At 44.0% G+C, this 24421-nt stretch overlaps 4 protein-coding genes across 4 annotated transcripts; 3 read left to right on the plus strand and 1 right to left on the minus strand.

The window, feature by feature from the left end:
* The first annotated feature begins 1036 nt into the window (after window positions 1-1036).
* LOC120678404 (TOM1-like protein 5) lies at window positions 1037-5299 on the plus strand. The gene is made up of 10 exons (XM_039959585.1): window positions 1037-1195; window positions 1373-1589; window positions 1885-1963; window positions 2428-2526; window positions 2613-2726; window positions 3031-3188; window positions 3949-4024; window positions 4188-4273; window positions 4442-4597; window positions 4677-5299. Exons 2-10 carry the CDS (start codon window positions 1489-1491, stop codon window positions 5020-5022), a joined length of 1215 nt encoding a protein of 404 aa, XP_039815519.1. The 5' UTR covers window positions 1037-1195; window positions 1373-1488; the 3' UTR covers window positions 5023-5299.
* Window positions 5300-6323: 1024 nt separating this feature from the next.
* LOC120678402 (phosphatidylinositol-3-phosphatase SAC1-like) lies at window positions 6324-12366 on the plus strand. The gene is made up of 16 exons (XM_039959583.1): window positions 6324-6522; window positions 6622-6826; window positions 7258-7423; window positions 7525-7747; window positions 7862-7938; window positions 8401-8588; window positions 8812-8909; window positions 9426-9559; window positions 9644-9778; window positions 10022-10391; window positions 10595-10716; window positions 10841-10960; window positions 11036-11266; window positions 11352-11543; window positions 11670-11781; window positions 11879-12366. The coding sequence occupies exons 1-16, from the start codon at window positions 6448-6450 to the stop codon at window positions 12128-12130; spliced, it is 2700 nt and encodes an 899-aa protein (XP_039815517.1). The 5' UTR covers window positions 6324-6447; the 3' UTR covers window positions 12131-12366.
* Window positions 12367-13044: 678 nt separating this feature from the next.
* Window positions 13045-15662, plus strand: LOC120678403 (alcohol dehydrogenase-like). Its single transcript, XM_039959584.1, has 8 exons — window positions 13045-13355; window positions 13739-13874; window positions 14043-14112; window positions 14200-14293; window positions 14379-14592; window positions 14739-14880; window positions 15069-15239; window positions 15319-15662. Exons 1-8 carry the CDS (start codon window positions 13109-13111, stop codon window positions 15511-15513), a joined length of 1269 nt encoding a protein of 422 aa, XP_039815518.1. The 5' UTR covers window positions 13045-13108; the 3' UTR covers window positions 15514-15662.
* Window positions 15663-19541: 3879 nt separating this feature from the next.
* LOC120678405 (adenylate kinase, chloroplastic-like) lies at window positions 19542-22128 on the minus strand. The gene is made up of 7 exons (XM_039959586.1): window positions 21812-22128; window positions 21549-21644; window positions 21267-21395; window positions 21037-21171; window positions 20661-20807; window positions 20025-20099; window positions 19542-19924 (listed from the first exon to the last, which is right to left on the minus strand). Exons 1-7 carry the CDS (start codon window positions 22001-22003, stop codon window positions 19826-19828), a joined length of 873 nt encoding a protein of 290 aa, XP_039815520.1. The 5' UTR covers window positions 22004-22128; the 3' UTR covers window positions 19542-19825.
* Window positions 22129-24421: the final 2293 nt, after the last annotated feature.

A 24421-nucleotide genomic window follows, 5' to 3' on the forward strand; every position in this document is an offset into this window, starting at 1 on the left:
CGGGGGTGTGTGGGCCACGTGGCGAGCACACGCGGCGCGTGGACCAGGCGGGGCCCGCCGGTGAGCGCCCACACACGCCGTCCCACCAAGCTGTCGCCCGCCCGTTTTTGTTGCCCCGCGTTTTGCACCTAGGCCCCTCAATTTGGTGGCGTTTGATGCGCTGGTCCAGGTCGCCCTCGCTCTCCCATCCCAAATGGTCAGCGGTCAGCTTTGCTGCTTTGTCTGCAGTGGCCGGTAAACGCACTAGCCATCCCAACCTCTGATTCTCCTTTTTTTTGGGGGGGGGGGGGGGGGGGTGGGGTTCAGATTCTCTGATTTAGACCATTTTTTGCTATTGATTGAATGAGCAACAGGATCAAAAGATGTTCCTACCTACCAATTCATATTTTTTAAGGACTATGCTCCTCATAGGATCTTGGCAGTTTACCGAACCTTTTTTTACAAAAGAATCTTAGCAGTTGATCTATCTTAAAATATAAGTTATACAACATGCAGCTGGTGGTATTACTAATTACGCTTGTGCGATGTAATGCAACCAACTTCATAATTGAAGTCTTTTTTTTTGTGAAGAGAACTTCATAATTGAAGTAGAAAAACATTTAGGGTTGTATAGTCAAGCATAATTGTGTATGCCGAGAAGTATACCCCTACATCAAAATGAGGTTGAAAAACATTTCTATTTATTTGTCATGCATAGCGGGGTGGCACATCCACCAATTTATTTGCTATGAGTTGTGAGAAGGGACTCCTAGCAAATAAAAACAACATACTCCAGTATTATGTTCCTCTAAAGCGTTGTTTCCCTTAACTTGTTTTTGCTATGAGAGAGTATAAGAACCCAAAATGATACTTTGATCCTCGGAACAAAATACGCGCTTTGGGAAATTGGTCGGAAACCTGAACAAGATGGAAATTTCTACCCAGGGTGTGGTCGCGACTTAAAGGCAGTCAATTGGTAGCGATAGAGCAAATACTACAAAGTTCACGGTGCAATCTGTAAAAAGAGGAAATTTTAGTACATTGAAAATTTCTTCTTTCCTTAATCCCTAGCTTCCAGACTCCTCTGTCTCTCCCGGCCGCGTGCTCCCCTCCGACTGAGATCACCGCGGGTGCCGCCCGCGCCATGGCCCCGACACCGCCGCCGCCAGCTGCAATACACTAGCAACGCGTCTCCAGGCAGCTTTGGCCGATCTAGGTTTGTGCGTGCGACCGCTTCTCTCCCTTTCTCATCCCCCCGTCGATGTGTGGTCTTCCGGTTGCAGATTGCATCTCTTCCTCCTTTCCGCCACGGCAGAATGTTCTTTCCTTGCTCGATTGATTGCGTTTTATGTCGAAAGGCGCGATATTTACGCTCGGAATGGCGTTTCCGCAGGGAAGAAGAATTTCTTCACGCCTTCTCTCCTCACCTTGAGTTGAGGAGTACGGGCTTGGATTCTCAGAGGGATTGGGAGGAGAGGGATAATAGAGTGGAGGAGGCAAGGGGAGAAGATGGCGTCGGTAATGGTGAAGGCGGCGACGAGCGACAAGCTCAAGGAGATGGATTGGGCGAAGAACATCGAAATCTGCGAGTTCGTGGCGCAGGATCCTGGGTATGTTGCCATTCCCTATTCCCCTAGATTTCTCGTTTGGAATCATTGGTTAGCAAGCAACGTTGCAACTTTGCTGGTCGAAGGTTCGGATAACGAATTCGATGTGGACACAATTTTTTCATGATTTCTTTCGAGCGCACGGCGAGTTCATCTGGAGGAGCTATCAGTTTTTCGTTGCCAGTTGGCTACGATTTTGTTTACACAAGTAGTGGTTCGTGGGTTGCCATTTGGAAAGATTGTTTTTGTTTTCCTGAATGATTTGTTAATTCTTTCTCATTCCTGTTGCTGTCACCAGAAAAGCGAAAGATGTGATCAAGTCTATAAAGAAGTGTATAGGGGGAAGGAACAAGAACACTCAACTCTATGCTGTTATGGTGAGTTATTTTCACAGAAGCAGCCCTCTGGTTTTCGGATTCTCAGCCTCAGCCGCAGCACTACAAGTAGCTAGATTAAACCAGGAACACACTCCTTGTATTTGTTCATAGATCATAGTGGCATAGTAAGTGAGAGATGAGATGACTTAGCTCTTTATACAACTAGTGTCCCGCAAAAGAAAATACCATTAATCCAAAAAAGGCAAGTTTTGCTAGTGGTTACTGTTCATTCGATATATAAGGGACCATGGAGGCACTTTAGATGTTCCCTTGTCTGCAGGGTTAATTATGCGCTTTGTACATTAAACATTGATTTTTATACTCATAAATTTACATCGTGATATAAGTTATCTGCTACCACTGTACCCAAATGACCTATCATTTTCCATTGAGAATTTTAATAAGCTCATCCAATGTTCTCCTGTGTTTTCTATGACTAACAGTCTTGATTCTATTTGATTCAGCTATTGGAGATGCTCATGAATAACTGTGGAGAGCCTATCCACAGGCAGGTCATTGATAATGGCCTTCTTCCGATACTTGTGAAGATAGTGAAGAAAAAGGTAACTTCTTTTTTTTTGCTGAATATTGGATAGGAGTCATGAAACTTTTGCTGATTGATGTTGACAGAATACTATCTTGGTTTCAGACAGAATTGCCAGTTCGAGAAAATATATTTCTTTTGCTAGATGCTACCCAAACATCCCTTGGTGGAGCTAAAGCAAGATTCCCTCAGTACTATGATGCATACTATGAGCTGGTGGTAGGTATCATATTCAGCATTTTCCTTAGTTTCCTTCTTTGCTATTGTGTTGAGAACTCTGTTAGTGTCATATCAGTCTGTAGGTATATGGACTAGAATCTTTTACCTGCTCAAGTGATTCTGTCTTTGTTTGGCAGTTGCAAGATTTATTGCTTAACCACTTCTGTGACTCCAATATGTGCAGCAGAATTCTTGTCTTTGCGCAATCTTTTGTTGTTACCTTACAATAGCAAGTAGCTGCTTTGGTTGCTGTAGTGTTTATTACTAATATAGCTGAAGCTATAATTTTATCTTGCATCCATAGTCTGCAGGTGTGCAATTTTCAAATCGTCCAAATGTTGTTGTCACACGAGCAGAAGTGCCAGTCCCAGAAACGAGAACAGAACCAAATAAGGAAAGTTTATCGACCCGATTGAATGAAGCTCAGCAGGAAGTGCACGCTCAACCTGTTCCTGACACAAGGTACCATCTTGCCCTTGTTATTGACCATCTCAAGCTGCATCTTACATAAATTTACTCATTTCTCAAGATTCTTTTCGAATTTGGTTCTTTTGGTTGAAATATGCTGTTAGTTGTGCTGCAAGTTAAGCTAGCATGTTAACATTCCAGTATTTTGATATCTCCATGATGACATTTTGTTTTGCTTTCCTGGTGAAAACAGATACATGGCACCCCTTCTCATGCCATTTAAGTAACAGAATAGTAGCTTTCTAGTGTACATGTTGATGCTTTATTTCTAGAGTCACCTATGATGATATACGGCCTGTTCTCTGGTGTTCCAGCATGCGGTGGAGTAGCCATTTGTAAGCACTTAGGTGCAACTTTAAATTTCCTTTTATAATAGTGTTTCACTTGCCCACTTGGTGATATCATGATTTGTGTTCTTTTCCATTTTTGCTTCCTCTGAGCTATCTTCTTGATTACCTTTGGTAGGAGCTAAATGCAGATGCTCAGTTGGTAATTGCAAAATAGAACTGCATGGAGCAAAAATGTTTTACGCATGCCTTGAACTGTAGTAATCTTCTTACATTTGTTTGCGTGGAAATTTATAGCATGCAAATTTCTGTTCCGTGCAGGCATAGTTAGGATGCCTTAATTAGCATCTGTGTGGTAGTACCCTTAAGCGTTGGTTAAGATAACTGCATAATGCAACAAACTCCGCCTCAAATGTACGGCTGTTTTTCCAATGTTTTAACAGTGCATTCTTTTATATATTTTCCAGTATAGTACGGAAAGCCTCTAGTGTGATGGAAGTTTTAAGGGATGTGCTAAATTCTATGGATCCTAGACACCCTGAGGTATCAGTTGAATCATTCACTTTAACATCAGTTATGCTATTGATATCTATATCATTTTCTATTTAAAACCTTTGTATCCTTTTCTTCTTAGGTAGCCAAAGTGTTTTTTCTTGTAGAGGTAGCCTACTGTGTAGAATAATGACCTAGTTCTGTGTTCTTGTAGGGCGCAACTGATGAATTTGTGTTGGATCTTGTCGAGCAATGTACATTTCAGAAGCAAAGAATAATGCACCTTGTTATGACATCAAGGTATGGGTTCAGTTTTTCAAATGTTTCATTTTTGCCTTGTGTTTGTGGTTGTTGGAAACCTCTCTGGTTTATATTTCCGTGTGCATGTGGGACATTTCTCCACTCCTTTTTGTCACAGGCTTCTGATTTGCTTTTGCACTTATATTTTTTGCTGTCACTATTTGTTAGGGACGAAGCAGTGGTATCACAAGCTATAGAGCTAAATGAAGAGCTACATAAGGTCCTTGTGCGGCACGATGCATTGCTTTCAGTTCAGCCGACTACAACAGTAGCTTCTAATCTGGAGGAAGAGGAGGAAGAAGATGCTGAAAGTCTATATCGGAGGTACGATTTTTCACTCCTTCGTCCTACAAGTGGTGGATGGTGGCCTCAAACATAATTCTTTTTCCCCCTACTGACACAGACTGAGGAAGGGGAAAGCTCTATCTCAAGATTACACAGATGATTCTGTGCCGTCATTCCGATTCATACCAGATGACAAGATGCGGCGCCCGCTGACCATCCAGCCACCTCACCCCGACAAGAAACTTGGCGCGCTCAACATCCGCTCTCCAGACCAGGTGGAGCCGAGACCCGAGCTCGGTCCTCTGATCCCGCCGCCCCCCGCGAAGCATGCCGAGAGGGAGCGTTTCTTCCGGGAGAAGAGCATAGACAGCTTGGCTAGCCTGCCGGGCCACCTGAGGAGCATGTCGCAGCACAGCCGGGATGGCAGCAGCTCGTGTAGCGGCAGCACTGATTATGGCGACTGAGTGGGGAGCGGCAGTAGTACCTATAGGTTTCCCTCCTTGGGGTTGTAGGTCTCCCCCATGTCAAGGCGATACATTGATGTTCGGCGAGGCCGTCTCGGCCTCAGCATCGGCCTCATCATCTTCTTGTTTCTGCTGACCTGTGTACACTTGGTTTGGTAGCTGATCCTTTTCTCCTCTTCTTGTCCTTTCGCTGATGACATTATTGGGAGACCGTTGGGTTGGTGTGGTGTTGTGGGCTACTTTTCTGAGATCTATAGAGATGATTGTGATCTATCTATCTGCATCTGCATGGGGTATGCTTCTGTCTGAAGCATTCTCGTGCTTTCCCCTTTTGGCTTTCTGCTCTTGTATGTGGTGTAGCACTTGGTCGTGTCAGAGGCGTGCCTGCCGCTGTGTGCCGTTCAGCTTTAGGTTGAGTTGCTGCCGCCTCGGCCCTGCAGCGCAGCGAAGTGGTCGGTCATTGTCGTTGGGAAAAGCTTAGCTTACTGTGCAGCGCGTGCGAGAAGCCCACCTTGAGCTGTCTGTCTGTACATTCGGAATTCCCGTGCTCTCTACTCTACATTGGAAAAACTGGAGAACGTACGTTTGAAATAGGCCAATGATCAGCTTCATAAATAATTGTGTGCAAAATGAGTGAATCACGATCGCAGTTGTATACATAATGTAACCGATGAAAGAACCTCTCAAGTTTTTTTTCTTTTTTTTTAATTACAAAGTATAACTCGACACTCACAAAGCACTCACACCTCTATAAACTCACGCACACAAATCCTGCTCCTATGAGTATCTTCAAAGAATGAACTGATAAATTCTTAAAATTGATGAAATCACTATAGGTATTGTGCTATAAGTGGTAGGCAATATTCTTATCGACATAAAGGGTCTGATTAGTTTGATTCCAAAATTTTGCCAAAACTAGGGCAGGCCAAAATATTGGAATTTTTTTTTTGGCAAAATCTTGGCAAGTACTTTATGAGGTGGGCTAATTTTTTGGATTCCAACCAATTGAGTGCCAAAATTTATAGTTACCAAAATTTTGGCAAGACAAATTTTGGAAAACCAATCAGGCTCAAAGAATCTCTCAAGTCTCAAGTGACAGCATGAGAGAGAAGCAACAAAATTAGCCGACGAACGTGGAGGCCCGGCCCACAGAAGAAATGCAAAAAAGAAAAGCTCGGTTGTTTTCTGTGCGGCCCACTCAAACTCAATTAGAATCACGATCCAGTATGGCCCATTCAGTTCGCCTCTCGCACACGATCACGCATTTTGCCCAAGTACGCCGCCACTGCCGAGTTACGACACGTCCTCCCTTCCCAACAGCGTACGCCTTCTCCGCCGTTCCTCTCGTCTCGTACCTTGGAATCTTCCTTCGATCCATCTCTTGCAGCCTCGCGCGCGCGCGATTGGCGGCGGGCGTCTCGCGGGATGGCGGCAGCGGAGGCGGACGACCCGTCGTTGGCGGCGACCCTGGAGAAGTTCCGCCTCTACGAGACGCGCGCCGTGAGTATCTCCCGTCACCCGCCTCCTCATCATTACCCCCCCAATTCTCCATCCGATTGGACTTGCTCCGCTGATCTAATCCGCCCGGGCCGCGTGCAGAGGTTCTACGTGATCGGGAGCTCGCGGGAGAAGCGCTGGTTCCGGGTGCTCAAGATCGACCGCTCCGAGCCATCGGAGCTCAACGTCAGCGAGGACCCCGTCTGGTACTCGCTGCAGGAGGTCAAGAGCCTCCTCCAGCGCATCGACGAGGGCAACCGCTCCACCGGGGGGCTCACCTTCGTCACCAAGGCCTACGGAATCGCAGGTCCCTTTTTTTTTCTCACTGGTCAATTGCCTGTCCGACGCATTGATCCCTTCCTTCATCCGCCTCCCGCTATTGCGCCGGATGGGATGATTGGATTTCCTGAAATGTTCTTCTTTTTCGGTGGATAAATTCTAATGGTGATTTGGCGGGATTGTTTTGGTTGAAAAACTGCCTCAGGATAGATATGACTTGGATACTTCGTATTAGGAATGCCCCTAGAATCTCTAGCCAGCAACTCTAATGTTGCTTGCTGATATGCGTTTCCCAATCAGATGATGGGAGCACTTCTCGATAGGATCGCGTAGAATGGGTTTATAGACCTTATGTTTCTTCCCCGAGTCATCCACTTGTTTCAATAGAAAGCTCCTATATATATCCTTGTGCGGCTGTTTCTCAATATGCTTTGTTTCTGTTTCCTTTTTGCTATGCAGGTTGCATCAAGTTTCTCGAGTCGTATTACCTGATTCTAGTTACCAAGCGCCGCCAAATCGGTTGCATTTGCGGACATGCTATATACTGTATAGATGACAGTCAGATGATCACCATCCCACACTCATCCGTGCAGACGGATGTTGCGACCTCGAAGAATGAGCTTAGGTATAAGAGAGAGCCTTTTTCTGCACTGTTTTGCCCGTTTGAGTTTGTACATACCAGTGTACATTTACTGATTATGAAGTTTATACCCTCTATAACAATAGGTACAAGAAGCTTTTGGCTAGTGTCGATCTCACCAAGGATTTCTTCTATAGCTACACATATCCCATCATGCAGAGCCTGCAGCAAAATGTCACTTCTGCTGGGATTAAGGAAATGCCCTATGAAAATTTGTTTGTATGGAACACTTTCCTGACAGAGCCAATACGTTCAAGGTGCCGGAATACTCTCTGGACAGTAGCTCTTGTCCATGGGCACTTCAAGCAGGTTAGTAATAATATGTTCTTTTCCTACTATAACTTTTTCTATTGCATGAGGTTTTGGAATCTTGCTTGATTCATGAGCTCCAGTTGAACCTTGTCTTTCCCATTTGTTTTCCAGGTGAGGCTGTCAATTTTTGGCCGGGAGATAAATGTTGTCCTCATCTCTAGAAGATCCCGACACTTTGCCGGGACACGGTAGGCTTTGTTTGCTTTCAAGTCATTCCATATTTCTCGATGTCCTTTTGCCTTCATGTAAGCTGAAGTCATTATCCTTATATTGGGGCTTTCATGTCCTCTTCCATTGAGCACATTATGTTTTTAATATCGCTGTCGAGTTGTCACATGCATGCCTTGTTTCAAAAATGTAAAACCCATATCCTCCTTTTGTTATTCCACCTTGAGCTTAGTGTTGAATCAATAGATCACAGTCTTGGATCAAAGGGATAAGCCAGATGTCCGTGGGAACTGGGAAGACAGATTTTGCATTTGGAGGCTTTCTTGAATACCTTTTCGAATTCTTCTTCTTTCTTTTTGTTTGTTTGTCATATCATCTTTCAGTCACTTACCACTCGGCACCATTTCTCTATGCTCTGCAAGTTGATACATTATCGCATTCTTGTTCAATTGAAAATTTTCACCCCCTCATGGCTTCTGTAGGTATTTGAAAAGAGGGGTGAATGACCATGGAAAAGTTGCTAACGATGTTGAAACAGAACAGATAGTATTTGAAGAAGAAGCTGGTTCGTTGAAAGGAAGAATGAGTGCCGTAGTACAGATGCGAGGATCGATCCCTCTCTTTTGGTCTCAAGAGGCTTCACGACTCAGTCCTAAGCCTGACATTTTTGGTTAGTAGATCTTGTAAATAATTGTTTATAATCTCAGAGGATATTCATATATTAAAATAAAATTTTATTTCCTTGGGTAGAATACTAGACTTGTGCATCTGAGAATGGTTGAGTTTTGGCTTTTTGATGCTCATCCTAGCTCTCAACTTTAAATGAACATGCTTCTAGACCTTAAAATTCATAAGATGTCTCAGTGCTGTCTTACCTTAAAAATTCACTGCAGTGCAGAGATATGATCCCACATATGAAGCAACCAAATTACATTTTGATGATCTCGCCCAGCGATATGGACATCCTATCATAATACTCAATTTGATAAAGGTACATACTTGCAACTTGATTTTGCAATCCCCAAATATCTTCATTTGCTTATTGCTTATTTTAGTTTTGATTCTCCCAAATGATAGCTTCAAGATAAAGCTAATGACTCTCCCTGTATGAGACAGTGGAAAGATCATTGACCTGTTCCTTTTTCAAATATACTTTACTTTCGTTTCATTAGGTATTTGAGGCTATAATCCTTACTCCACTGCACACAAGAAATGATTGCTACACATACCACATTGATATCTGTCGATGAATACAATATTCTTTTTGTTTGCATGTATATCATTGATTCTTCATGCGTCGCCAGTGAAAAATTTAGACCAGGTGCAGTCAAAACTGATCTGAACAATGTGCATCTTTTTAAAGTTTTGCATGGACATGTTAGTTCAATTTGTGGTGTAGCGGAGTTAGTTGTTGCTATTCTACTTTTACTTGTTTGTATTGACAACTGACATGTTACGTTTCATCCTTAATGTGGTACACATCAAGAATTTTTTGTTTTCTGTGTAGACTGTTGAAAAAAGGCCACGTGAAATGATGCTCAGGCGTGAATATTTTAATGCGGTTGGATATCTTAATCAAAATGTCCCAGAAGAGAAGAAGTTGAGATTCATCCACTGGGATTTTCATAAATTTGCTAAAAGGTTTTCAAATGCATCTTGCTAATTTCAAATTTATGCAAGTTCGTGCTTGTTCACATGCTAATGTTGCACACTCTTCTTTGTCAGCAAATCTGCAAATGTACTTGGTGTTTTAGGAAAAGTTGCGGGTGAAGCATTGGACCTTACTGGGTTTTACTACAGCGGAAAGCCAAAAGTCCAGAAGAAAAGGTCAACTCAGCTTAGTCGAACTAGCACTGCAAGGTAAATATGCAATCTGTTGGAATGCATAGCTTACAACAAACAGAACTATTGTATCCTGCAGACGTGTTTTTTTATCAGAGAATTGAGAAATAGAATGTAAGAATGAGCAATTTCATATATGTTTGCTCATCTATCTCTACCATACTAGTAACTATGGGGGCTATAAATTATATCTATCTTAGCAAACATGTGCACAATAGCACATATACTAACTGTACACTGTCAATGTTATCTTCTTTACAGGGATGGTTCCCTTGATATACGGGTTGGTTCTGGAGATCTTTCCAGGCTCTCGAGTAATGCTGATGCACTTAGCTCTACAGGCTTTCAGGATATAAGAAAAGAGGCTAACAAACAAGAGCCTCTTGGTGATGCTCCTTGTTACCAAACTGGAGTCCTTCGTACAAATTGCATAGATTGCCTGGATCGCACAAATGTTGCACAGTATGCTTATGGCCTTGCTGCTTTGGGGAGGCAACTTCATGCAATGGGACTCACACATGTTCCAAACATCCACCCTGATAGCAGCATTGCTTCAGCTTTGATGGAAATGTACCAGAGCATGGGTGATGCACTTGCTCATCAATATGGAGGATCTGCAGCACATAACACGGTCAGTAAATATTTCTCAACCACATGTTAAATTAAGCATATTTGTTAGTCATTTGTTATGCTCATAGGGTCCAGAAGCCATTGTTTTTTTGGGGTAGGATGGCAGCTGGAGCTATCTCCTGTTGCCTCCTTGGTTCCTCCCCTGGTTTCAGACATTCAATACTCTCCAATGAACTGGAACTGCATCTATTTGTTTCTTTTCAGGTTTTCACTGAGAGGCAAGGGAAGTGGAAGGCTACTACTCAGTCTCGGGAATTCCTGAAATCAATTAAACGGTATTATAGTAATGCCTACACTGATGGTGAGAAACAAGATGCTATAAATCTGTAAGTCTTTCATGTTGCTTCATCATCATTGCTATATTAACCAGACAAGGCAGCTTGAGCTGTTTACTGCCAGTGGGTGCAATTTGATTACCTCCTCTGATTCTTAATTTGGTTATATTATCAGATTTCTGGGATATTTTCAACCACAAGAAGGAAAACCAGCCCTTTGGGAACTGGATACTGATTACTATCTTCATGTAACAACAGCTGGTGATGACCTTATGTCCAATAGCTACCCCTCGAGGCAAGTTTAAATGTTCTTTGGTTCAGTTGTTATGATGCAACGATCTTAGTTTCTTAACAAGATGTTAACTCACAGTTGTGCACCTGGTAATAATGCGTTCATGGGATCTGGAGCTGCATTGAACCCTGGAACCACGTTGACCCCTGTTCCAGCATGTAAAGAGGATTACTCAAGGATGAAACTTACTTCATTGGACAAACTTATGGGAATGACATGTAGTTCGATAAAGAATGTAAGGCTTCATTGTGATGCTGATCTAAAGCTAAGTGGAGGTGTTGGAACTTCTGGAATGGCGCCAGATGCAGCGTATGCATTTTTCCCCCTTCACATATGGTTGTTGATTGAATTCATTAGCTTGATGTGGTCCTTACAACATGCATGCATGATTCAGTGAGATACAGCTTAAAAGCCCAAACTGGTTGTTTGGTCAAAGAAAGCATACTGAGACAATTCCATCAAAAAGAGTTGCCCCGGTTGAAAATGTGAACGAGGGAAACAAAGATGAGGCGACCACCTCTCTTTATGGGGAACTGAATTGGCTATCCTCCTCATCTGAATCATGCGAGGAGGACATTTTCAGAAGGTGACTCCACATATTGCTATAGCTCTTTATAAATGACTCGTTGTGAGTGGGTGTTGTTGATAGCCATCATTTTTACAATCCATTGTGGATAAGAGTTTTTTTTTTGGTTACCTTTCAAATATGCAGGTATCTTGCATTCACAACAGCGGATGTAGAGAACGGTTGGTATGGCGGAACACTGATATATGACCAAGATGAAAACAGCGGGGCTTACAAACATTACTCTGAACTCTGCCAGGTAAGCAACTGAATGGTTGTGGCATGCTAAAAATAAAATCTCATCATCTTTGCTTCAGAATGTTTAAGGCTGCTTATTTATGCTTGCGATACTGTAGGGATCTGTCATGGATCCTTTCGAGCATGACCCCGAGAAAGAACGGCACTACGCGGAGGCCCTTAGCGTGGATCTTGACATTTCAAATGATGCTCGGGTAGAGGCAGAAATGCAAGCCGCACTGGATGACTATCAGGTCATAGGCTCGGACCTCAGCATCATCCCTTCATGCCGCGCACTAGCCGAGGATCCAAGCCATCTGACGAGGTGGATCATTGGAGATGAGAAGCTGCGCCTTGGTGCTGCACAGTAGCTCGATTTTATTTGTGGGTGCTGTACAGTACAGGTTGTTGGATCAACTTGTCAGTGTTTGTGTAAATAATACAAGTGATGTCTTAAACATTATTTGGTCGCCATAATCAGGCATTTTTTTTCTTGGAGCAGACTTACAAGTAAACATTGTTTGTAGTAAGCTGAGCCTCAGTTTGTGGGTTCAGTATGGTGATTAAATGGCAAGGCTAAAGCAAAGTCATGATTATTTTCAGACGACACCACCAATATATATACTTACAAGTCCAAAGGAATCTGAAGCATGACTGGTGGTCCCATGTGGCAGTGGTTGGAGGCTTTGTCCGTCATCCTATGTATCCTTATCCATGCTCCAAGAAAGTCACATGAACAAATACTAGGATAACATGAACAAATGCTACTTAATTTGGATGTGGTTTAGCAGCCGGATGCTTCGTCACTATCTCATCTCCACCACCAATATATAATTTGGATGCAAGTTGCTTCCTCCTGACACATCCAAGATTTATACCACCTCTTGTACTGAATTGGAGATTGGAATGGACAAAACAACAACAGCTACACGTCACGTCTGAAATTTCAGAGAAGTTTTTGGTGTACCACTCTCCAATTGGAGTTTGGATGTAGGGATAAACTTTAGCGTATTTATTTACCTATCAAATAGTCGGTCTAAATATAAGCTAATTATTAATCTGATTACATAGATGATGGCTAATTAGTCATTAGGATCCATTAGCAATTGATTAGCTCTCATCAACTCATGTTCAGTCCCAATAGCATATCTAGAGCTAAACTTTAGCATCCGTATTTTATCCAAACATCCTCATAAATATATATAAACAAACAAGTTGGATGTTGTTACGAATAATCTTCCATCAAAAGTTAAATAAAAGCGGCGGCGGCTGCAAACCTGCAGTAGTAAAGAGGATGGAGTAGTCAGTAGTTGCTTGACAGCTGCAGCTGAGTTGGTCGACTCGAGGCCATGGCCATGTCCGCTTCCTCCTCCTCCCACGCCCTCCTCCGCCGGATCGGCGGCGCGCTCCTCCGCCGCTCCTTCTCCGCCTCGGCATCGGCGGGGTCCGACTCCGCCGCCGCCGCGGGGTACCACGTGGCGGGCGGGCCCAGCTACATGCGCGGCGCCGTCTTCTGGGAGCCCGGCCGCCCACTCACGCTCGAGGAGTTTCAGATGCCGCGGCCCAAGGCCGGCGAGCTCCTCATCAAAACTAAAGGTCCCGCCTTTTTCTTCATCGAGACCAAAGAGTCTTATTCCATAGCTGTCGCTTTGTTTCAGCCTTCAGTTTTAGATGCCCTCGCTGGGTTCTTCTCTGACTCTAATTCTGAATTAGAATTCCCAAGTGCCAGCTGCTGGTTAGGAGTCCATGAATCAGAACTAACTTGAACCCAAATTCTAATGATAATGCTTGCATAATCAAATGCTAAATTGGTTGGTTTCATCTCACACACTCTGCAATGATGATTCACTTGAGTGCCTGCATTCTTTCTATGACAACTATGGGAGTGTGGGAGATTGGAGTGTTGTGGTGATTGATCTTAAGAACTTAATCTGATTCCTAAGATGTTCATCTGACACGGCGTTGACAAACTTGTGCAGCTTGCGGTGTCTGCCATTCCGACCTCCATGTCATGAAAGGAGAAATCCCTTTCTCCAGCCCTTGTGTCGTGGGCCATGAGATCACCGGGGAGGTTGTCGACCACGGCACGCACACTCCTATTGAAATCATCAATCGGTACATCAATGAAACCAGACTGCATATGCTTCATTCATATAGGACTACTGCTGTTGAGGCTGACAACTTTGTTGTTACCACATATAGAGATCTGTTAATTCAGTTTGTCAAACTTCAGTCATTGTGTTATTTCAGAATTGATAGGTCCCTTTTCCGAAAACGTTTCAGGTTACCAATTGGAAGCCATGTTGTTGGTGCGTTCATAATGCCCTGTGGCAACTGCTTTTACTGTGTTAAGGTATAACATCTTTGGATAACGATAACCCTTTTTTCTAGTGTTTTCAAAGATTTCTTGCTTATGTTCATCAGCACTGACTCGATACAGGGCCAAGAAGATCTTTGTGAGTCTTTCTTTGCGTATAACCGTGCTAAAGGAACTCTATATGATGGTGAAACACGCCTGTTTCTACGCAGCAATGGTAACCTGAGGATATCTGATTGCATCATTCTTCAGTAATGCCACAATATAATTGTGAAGTATTAAAGTTATTTTTCCATCTTCAGGGAAACCAGTGTATATGTACAGCATGGGCGGGCTTGCAGAGTACTGTGTCGTGCCAGCCAACGCTCTAGCAGTTCTCCCTCATTCGTTGCCATACACAGAATCAGCAATCTTGGGATGTGCAGTGTTTACCGCATATGGTGCCCTGAGGCATTCTGCTGAAATGCGTGCGGGTGATTCAGTAGCTGTGATTGGAGTCGGTGGGGTCGGATCAAGGTTAGCAGATGCCTGATTTAATGATGCTTAGCGTTCATATTTCTCCATTTAATTGTAACAATGAAAAACAGAAACATGATTACATGAGTACGCTTCTCCTAAAAGTAGATCTTTTGTTCACAGCACCTCATAAGACAAATTTGCAGCTGTTTACAGATAGCAAAAGCCTTTGGAGCTTCTGAAGTCATCGCAGTGGATGTTCTTGATGAGAAGCTCCAGAATGCTAGAACACTTGGAGCAACCCACACTGTAAACGCAGCAAAAGAGGATGCCGTTGAAAGGATAAAGGTACGTGTTGATCGTCAATATGTATGATTTATCAACATAACCACTTGAGTTCACAAACTATTCAAGTGCTGAGGTTGCTTGTCTTGGTTTTTCAGTTTCTTTTTCTGTAAGTGGGCTGTGTTCAAATGTGCAAATTGAACTTTTCATCTGCTGACCCCATTCAAATGTAATTATCTTGCTGTTCACAGGAAATTACTGATGGAAGGGGTGTGGATGTGGCTGTAGAGGCACTTGGTAAGGCATTGACATTTGCCCAGTGTACAAAGAGCGTACGAGATGGAGGCAAAGCTGTTATGATTGGGCTTGCTGCAACAAACGTAGTTGGGGAGGTTGATATAACCCGTCTTGTTCGGCGACAGGTACACAATTCGACTGGCTTCACTGTTTGTATTGTATGCATGGTTCCTTGTTAATTCTTACATGGTTGCTTGGAACCAGGTGAAAATCATTGGATCATACGGTGCGAGGGCCAGGCAAGATCTTCCTCAGATCGTGAAGCTCGCGGAAAGTGGCGCCTTCAACCTCCAGAACACCATATCGAGGAAATGCAAGTTCGAGGAGGCAAATGGCGCCTATGAGGATCTCAATCAAGGCAAGATCATCGGCCGAGCTGTGGTTGAGATCATGGAGTGATGACTAGATGATCTTGTGGTTCTAAACCCAGGTCGGACAATAAGTGTGCTTGTACTTGGGCAATGTCATCTGGATTTGCCAAAATTTATTGATGAGAAGATGATTAAACTAAAAAGGGAGATGTTCACTGTGTGCTGGCATTTTTCTTATTCTTGTTTAGTTTGCCCCTTCTTGTCTCGTATTTTTAAATTTATGTTTAGAAAAAAATTACTGTTGTGATAAATTAACTTGAATCGTGCATCAGTTCCTTAGCCTACACCGATAGATCTTTCTAGATAGGAACTATAACAGAAAATCACTAATGCCATTATGGTCAAAATGAATGAAGATTGCTATGATGCTTCACATCAAAGATGTCATGAAATTTGTTGTGGTACCTTATAACAGAAATAGATCAAGTTTCCTGTAGTTTGAAAGTTTTTTCTTTGCTGATTCAGTTTTTCCTACCCTTTGCTTTGACTTACCTATTCCGTCTTATTTATACATAAGCTAGACTGTTCTACCATTTTTAATAGATAGCAATCACATATAGTTTCATAAAGTAATTATGTATAAATTCTATATCTCTATTAATTAAATTTGATTTCTAATTAATAGTGTCTCAAATTTACCTAGCAGCTTAAGACTAAATTTCTAATGTTTAATGATTTGATGCTACATGGCTTGGTTAAACTTTGTAAAAAGTTAGCATATTGCTTAGTCCGCGAATTCTATCAGTTAAGTAGATTAACTTGCTTTTGTTACGATCGGTCCACAAGGGAGAGGAAATGAGAGAACTGTGAAATATCGGATTGTATTGCAATAGCGCCGCATGGACTGCCGACTGTCTTGCAAGGAGAAGCCTCCCTCACCCTGTAACTTGCTCTCTTTGTGACTAGGCTGAGGAAACAATCAATCGCCATGGCAGAAGGCAACGAGGGAGAATGATCTCAGGAGCAAAGGTAAAGAGGCCATTGATGTGCAGGAGCTGTCTGGACCTGCCCATGAAGTGACGGGACATGGTGGCCGTGCTGCCTCCTGCAAGGAGGCGCTTCTGAAGCCGAGGTTCTTTAAGCCAAGTTTCCCGAGCGGGTCTCATCAAGGTCAGCAGGGCTGGTACGATGAGAGAAGCATGTGGGGATCAAGCCGGGAGGTTCCATGGACCGCCTGTGATTTTTCAGTGTGTCTGCTCAGCAGGTCTTGCCTGCTGGGACATGTGGTGCAACTTGGAGAACGGAGAGTATGCGTGAATTGCAGAGCGACGAGGAGGAGTGAGCTCTGTTTAATAACTCTGAGTCTCTGATTGATGAACCATGACCAAGCTCTCTCTTCTGGATGAAATGAAAGTTAAAAGGATATAACAATGCTATAACTTCTCTCAGCAAACATCAGATAAAAAAAATCAACGCCCTGACCATTACTCCAGTTGAGAAACAACACATGTATGCATGTTTAAAGAACAGTAAAACATGTACAGCAGTGAATGATAAAAGGATATCTAAAGTTCTCATATCCTATGAATGAGCGGTCACACTTCACTTTTTTTTTTTTTGCGAAACCCTTCACTTCCATTCATGTACAACAACACATGGTACAATTTGAGCCAAAATTCCTATGCCTCAATCGCATCTACATTACAACATGTCTCACCTGCGCCCCCTTTTCCCCCATTGCTCATGCACTAGCAACAATTTCTGTTTTCTTGTCCAAGATAGAACACAGCAGCTTGTCGCTCTCAGCAAAAACATCTTCCACAGTGGCATCTCCTTTCACCTTAATTACAGAAGTCAGTAACAAAGAAAGGTCTGAAGGTTAGTATACAACATGCAGACATAGTGACTGCTTGGTTGCAAAGATAAGTGGACTAATAAAACATGATCGTTGCATGGTGTAACTTGGCATCATAGGCAGAAAATCAACAAAGGTAAACTTATGGCATCACAAGCTGAGGATCAACAGAGGTAAGCCTATATTACATATGACTGCATGAAAATTTGGTAATGGCAACACTGGATTAGATTCTACTGAACATCATGCTAATAAGGGCATCATATAAATGGCAGCATAGAGGCGACAGAAAAATTAACAATGCTACTCCAAAACACAAAACTATTTGCGTTACTAAGGACGGCAGCTTAATCTGTGCTTGACTACTTTCATGCAACATAATCAGTAGATAACATCAAGAAGAAAAGCGTATCAGCCCTGAGACAGTGAATGGAACTGAGAGTTTTCAAAAGTAAACGAGATGGATTGCCTACATTGACTATGACATCCTCATATATTGATAGCAATGACTCCATATTTGCAACATATGTGTGAGAAGCGCACGTATTCTCATGACACCATATACATTAATTTTCACACTACACAAGTACACATAATAAACAGACAAGCAGCTGATGAGAAATATCTGATGGAGAAAGAATATGCAAACTAACTACTCTATCAGCAGCTATACCACATGAATCACAGTTTTTTAAACCATTACAAGAACCACAGCGCACCACAAGTCGACAGCTACCTTGACCATCAGGAAGGCTTGCACACTACAAATGTACAGTTTTTATATCATTGATGTTAGGTGCTTTCACCTCTAAAAAAATGGTAAGTGTATTTGAATACTTTAGACATCGTTAGCACAAACAAGATAAAATGCAATTACATCCTGCTGAATGTTAGGTAACCAACTATGTTTGCAATTGTTTTTACCAAGAACCAGGAGAAATCCATACCTTTTCTTCTGTATCATCAAATATTCTATATGTGTAGGCCTTGATGCAATTTCTTCATTCTCTGGTGGAGAATACTTTAAATGATATATTCTCCCGGTGTCCGGTGACAGGATCAAGGCATCTTCCAACCACCCTTTCAACAAGGCGCACCATAAGATTGATTACATACACCCTGGTTAGACGGTTATATGCTGCAAATATGCTTCTTTGGTTCTTGTTGCCATGATCTTCTCAGTTTCAGTTTACAACTTTGTGTTAGTCTGGGATGCCAGTACGTTCTTGGCAAGCTGCGAGATGGTCCGGTGATTTTTTTCTAAGGGAATCAGGATGCGGTCTTTGATTGTTCAATTCAAATGCAAATTGATCTATGATACCATTAATTACTCCCTAAATTTAGCAAATGTCTTAACATAAATGACCATTTGTGCAAAAAAGCTAGAAATTTGCATTGATACATCACCGAGCAAGCACAAAGACAGATGATGGTGCATGGAGACAATAACGAGTCACGAAGTTGAGTGGACCTAGATCGACATGAGGACATTCTGTGTTCGCTTGGCTTGTCAGCCAACCAGGCAGCAGTACTATTCTCTCATACTAAATCAGCACCAGCCAGTCAGCAGTACTGTTCTCTCATAACAAATCAGCACCAGCCATCAGCCACAGAACACAGCGGTTTGATTCTCAAAATTGGCGCTTTAATAAAATTTAGTAGATGATGAATGGTGATTGAGCTTAAATCCAATATGATCTTATGATTGGTTTGTTCTTCTGAAAATATGCAAGCTTGTAGTAATATTTTTCTATGATTGGCAGTTAGTTAATTTGGAATTTAATCGGCATCTTATGATGGTATGTGCTTGGTCCGTACTTTTCAATAAATGATGTTTTCAGACCATGATTAATCACGCATTATACTCACATGCAACGTATTAGAGAAAAATATTGCTGTAGCATTAGCACAGGCAATATGCTAGTGTATATAAGGTTGGCTTGCTCCTTTATTTCATCACAACTATTCATCTAGTATAGCATTATGAATCTTAATCACTGAAAGGTGCGGAAGCTAAAATAATGAAAGAATCCCCCATGAGGGCGCGTGAGACAGAGAGATTTGAGGACGAGATGTTCGAGCCCAAAAGTCCAGTTATGTTGGGTCGTGCCTGGGCCCAAAATTAGGCCTGAGATAGAAAACGCCAGCATCCAGCAATGGCAACAGCCCTGGAAAGCTCTGCTCAAAAAAAAAAAAAAACAGCCCTGGAAAGCTGGAATCACAACAGTTTGAAAGTATAAAAGGATTAATGCCAAAACCTGTTGCAGCAAACCAATAAAAATCAATCACTGACCATTTCTCCAGCTGAGAAACATAACATGTATGTTTACAGGATGGAAACAAACCATGTACAGCGCAGGTATGGTTAGAAAGGATCTCTGAAGTCCTCATCCCTATGAATGACCTGTCACTTCCATTTGTGTACAACAACACATGGTACAATTCCAGGCAAACCCTATGTTTCAACCACATCCAAATGGAGAAGTTTTCTTAGCATGCAAGGGAGCATGCATAAACATGCCTGACCTGCATAGATATTACCCGCTCAGGCGCTGGCCACAATTTCTGTTTTCTTGTCCAGGCTAGAGCTCAGCAGCTTTTCGATCTCCGAAAAAACTTCTTCCTTGGTGGCATCTCCTTTCACCTAAATTAAAGAAGTCAGTAAGCAATTTTTTTTTTGTTCACATCAGCTTTGAGAGAACTGATGGAGCAGAGAGTTTTCAGTTAAAAGAGATGGTGCCTACTTTGACAATAACATCCTCATATGTTGTTAGTAAGGAGTCGATATTTTGATAATAAGTCTGCAGCCTCAACTTGACCTGTAAAACAGCAAAAACAACATGTGTGACAAGTGGATTCTCATGACAACCATGTACAGTGATTCACAATAATATTTCTGGTGGAACGAAGAAAAAGCAAACTTAATATACACTACATAAAGTTCAATCATCATAATACGCAGTTTAAGTAGCAGACTAGCAGCATCCTAAATCAGCACCTCTGCCACATCAATCACAATTATATAACATAACAAGAACAATGGCACACCAACAGGAATCAGCAAAAAAAAAGAAGAAGAAGGCCCTTGATCATCAGGGGAAAGGCTTGCACACTACAATGTCATAAAAAAAGACTTGCACACTACAAATGTTAAGCATGTCAGTGGGCTTGAACATATATGCACTGGATACTTTAGATATCACCATTCACCAGTAGGCACATGATAAAATTCATTAACCTTGTTCGACTTAGTAGAAGACCAAAAAAAGGACATGTAGAGTAAAACGGTAACACCTAGATAAGCAACTACATCCTATTTACTCATATATCAACAATTTCATTTGACGCTGCATTTACCAATGACCAGTACAAGTTTGTACCTTTTCTTCTGTATCATCAAATCTTTGTGTAAGCCTTGAAGCAATTTCTTCATTCTCTGGTGGAGAATACTTCAAATGATATATTTTCCCTGTGACAGGATCAGAACGTCTTCCAACCACCCTTTCAACAAGGAGTTCCTCTGGAACCTAGATTGACAAGTAACGAGCTGAAGGTACACATTTTCTGATCAACTAATACTAAACCAGCCAATTCCTGTTCATTGGGTTAAAATAGCTAATAGCAGTGTTTCAATGCCTGAAAGCAGGGTTTCAAAAAATCTATTTAAACCACTAGTAAGAGTGATGGCGCAAGTAATCTAAAGGCTTAATATGATTTCGATTATGTTTCATTAATTTGATCTGGCTGGACACTTACATCTAACAAAATGAAAATATCAGGCCGGATTCCAAGAGTTTCCAACGCCATGGCCTGTGAATAGCTTCTTGGGTACCCGTCCAATAGCCAACCGTTTTCCTGAGCATCTGGTTGCAGAAGGCGTTCCTTAACCATCTGTCAGAAACCCAAATTTATTATTTTTACTTAGGAGCATTGCCAGCAACTTGAAATTACACCAATGGGGAATTGGAAATAAAAAGGTCGCTCACATTGACTACAATCTCATCAGGCACTAGCTGGCCCTTCTCCATGAATTCCTTGGCCTGCTTCCCATTCTCGGACCCAGCAGCGATCTCTGCCCGTAACAAATCTCCAGCAGAGATGTGCACCAGACCAAACTGCAAAAACCGCAGAAAAGCTTACTGAATGGCTGCCATGGTTTGTCCCCATCACACAGTGAGCATCGCCCATGAGAGGACAGTATGAAGCGTTATGAAGAGAAGAAATCTGAAATACTAGCATGCAAGGCTTTTCCTGAATCTATGACTTACTTTGGCCTTGATGAGCTCACATTGCGTGCCCTTGCCTGACGCGGGAGCCCCTGCTATCATGACCTTGAGAGGGTCAGCCAACGCTGCCACCACAGCCTGAAACGAAGAACCACACAGCATGAATCCTGCCGTGGAATAACTCGTGAAATTATCCATGAAAGTCCACGGAGATGGATTGGCCAGGATTGGCAAGACCTATGCTATGGCCTCCCAACAACCCCATGTCTGGAGAACCCTCCAAACCCGAGCAAGCAAGCGATTACCTTGGCCGCCCGACGCGAGGAGCGGGTCGCCGGCGAGCGGCGGCCGGCGGGGCTGAGCCGGAGGGAGCGGGAGCTGGGGGCCGCGCCGGGGAAGAGGACGCGGCCCTGGGCAGGCGTCCTCTGGTTCGCCGACTGCGCCGGTGAGAGGGAGGCCGCGGCGGCGGTGCAGGCGGCGGCCATGGAGGAAGCCATCGGCGGCGGCGCCGGCGGAAGACGACTAGAGGCAGTGGACAGAAAACAAAGGGAGGAGCGCCTCCCCTTTTGTCTATTTATAAACAAACATAAACAAAATCAGTTTGGATTTTGGAATTTTTTAGGCCTCAAACTGGTGCTCCTTTTTCTGGTGGTTTTGGTTCCTGGCTTCATCCATTTTCTTTTCCTTACCCAAAAAAAATGGTCTTGTTTTTCTGGTGGTCTTGGTTTCAGGCTTCATCGATTTATCAGGATCATCCACAGTTCCCGGTGATGCACGTAGTACATTGCACACCGCACAATCTGTATGTTGTTCTCTACGTTGCTTCCAATTGATGATTTTGTTGTTTTCGAAACTTTCGTTGTTTCAGTTTCATCTTGTTGTTTTCAGTGGCCGCCATTTTTTTCTGGTTCATTTGCATTTGTTTAGAAATTGGTTGATTTCTGTTCGCTCATGTTTTTAACTTTTTATCACCTCCTTCTGAAAAAAGTTTTTATCGCCAGAAAGCTGATAAACGGCATGTTCTTTTTGTTGTGTAGTTGTTCCTCTCTTTTTTTGTGTGCGTTCTTGCACATTGATTTGCCTTTTTTTATTTATTTCTTGATGACTCTTGAATTGAATTATGGGCATGAGATAGATCATCGCTGTGTTCGCTTGGCTGTGGATGATGGCTGGTGCTGATTTGTTATGAAAGAACAGTACTCCTGACTGGCTGGTAGCCGGTGACTGGTCCTGATTTAGTATGAGAGAACACTGGTTGGCTGACAAACCAAGCGAACACAACGCATACTGGTATAAGGCAGCCCAGCCAGCCCATTTGCACCTAAGGGTGCGTTTGGTTGAAGAGCGAGGTAGAATGGAACGGTTCCATTCTAGATTGGAGGAATGGAGTGGCTCTATCTTTATGTTTGGTTAGAGGGATGGGATGGCTCCATTTTGTGTTTGGTTGGAAGGATGAGCATCTACTGACGTTTTGTTCCGTTAGCTCCTGTTTTGTGGGGCCCACATGTCATACACCGGCTTCTTCCTCCCCTGCTCTCCTCCCTGTTCCTTGAGCGCACCTGCCTGCCGCCGCCGCAAGCTCCATACCCCACCGCGCCGCTGCTTGCCGTCGGCGCGGGCTCTCCGCGCTCGCCATGCGGCGTCGCCGCCCGCTGCTTCTGCCGCCTGTTGCTGCTGCCGCGGGCTCTGCACGCTGCCCTCGACGCCGGTGCTCCACCTCCACGCCGAGATCCGCTCGGGCCCGCGTTCCGCCTCCACATCGTGCTCCACGCCGGCCCGAGCTCCGCCTCTGCGCCATGCTCTACATCGGCCCGAGCTCCGCCCCGGCTGGAGCACGACCTCCGCGTCATGCTCCACGCCGGCTGGGAGCTTGGCCGCCGGCGGAGCTCCGCCTCCACGCCGGGCGCCGCCCTTGTCCCGGGCTCGGCCGCTGCCGGAGTGCCGAGCCCCACCCACTCCGGCTTTGCGAGGGGCGGCCGCGCAGCGGGGGAGGGGCTGCCGCCGGAGTGCCGCCTGCCCGCCTCCGCGCCGAGCTCCGCCCGCTCCGGCTTCATGAGCAGCGGCTGGGCGAGGGGCGGCCCGTGTAGCGGAAGGGGCCGCCGCCGGAGTGCCATCTGCCCGCCTCCATGCCCAGCTCCGCCCGCTCCGGGCGAGCGGCGGCCTGGCGGGGGGCAGCCCGTGCAGCGGGTGAGGGGCTGCGCGGCCGCGAGAGCGGGCAGCGCAGATCGGCGAGGGCAACGGAGGTGGCAGCGTGGATAGCCGCGTCGATGGGAGCAGAGGGGCGTCGAGAGGGAACACGAGACGGAAGAGACGGCGTTGGAATGGAGCGAGTGCGTTCGGTCGTTTTGGCCGAGCGAGACCATTCCGAATATTAAAGGAATATTCGCTAGTTGGGTTCGTTCCGTTCCCACGTTCGCGAACCAAACAAAGGACAGAGCCGCTCCATCCTCATCGGCTCTCAAACCAAACACACCCTAACATTCCATGACGATCCTCACGGTCTCGGTCAGCGATGGCAGTGGCACAAGACTGGAACCTGCATCATCTCTTTTTTTTTTTTGGTGAAGAACTAATCTGCATCATCTCAGTCAGGCAGCAAGTTGCTTCGCTTTCCTTGGTCAAGCAGCACGTGTTCCTCTTTTTCTTACATGGATCGGACTATCGGAGAAAAATGAGAGCACGTGTTTCTCTGCTTCCTGTTCGCTCAGCTTATTCTATGCTTATCCTGAGTTCCTGACTGACCAAACAAAGCTGCAGCAAACACATATGCATCTTAATTCCAAAAAAAAGAAAGAAAGAAAGAAAAAAGAGCATCTGCATTCTTGGTAGGATGCTGTAAGGCCCAAGGATTACATTACCGTTGATACAACATTTATCAGTGAGTTCCGGTAACGATAATTGATTGAAAATCGGTG

This window comes from Panicum virgatum, chromosome 6N (assembly GCF_016808335.1).
Source record: "Panicum virgatum strain AP13 chromosome 6N, P.virgatum_v5, whole genome shotgun sequence".
Classification (NCBI taxonomy): Eukaryota; Viridiplantae; Streptophyta; class Magnoliopsida; order Poales; family Poaceae; genus Panicum; species Panicum virgatum.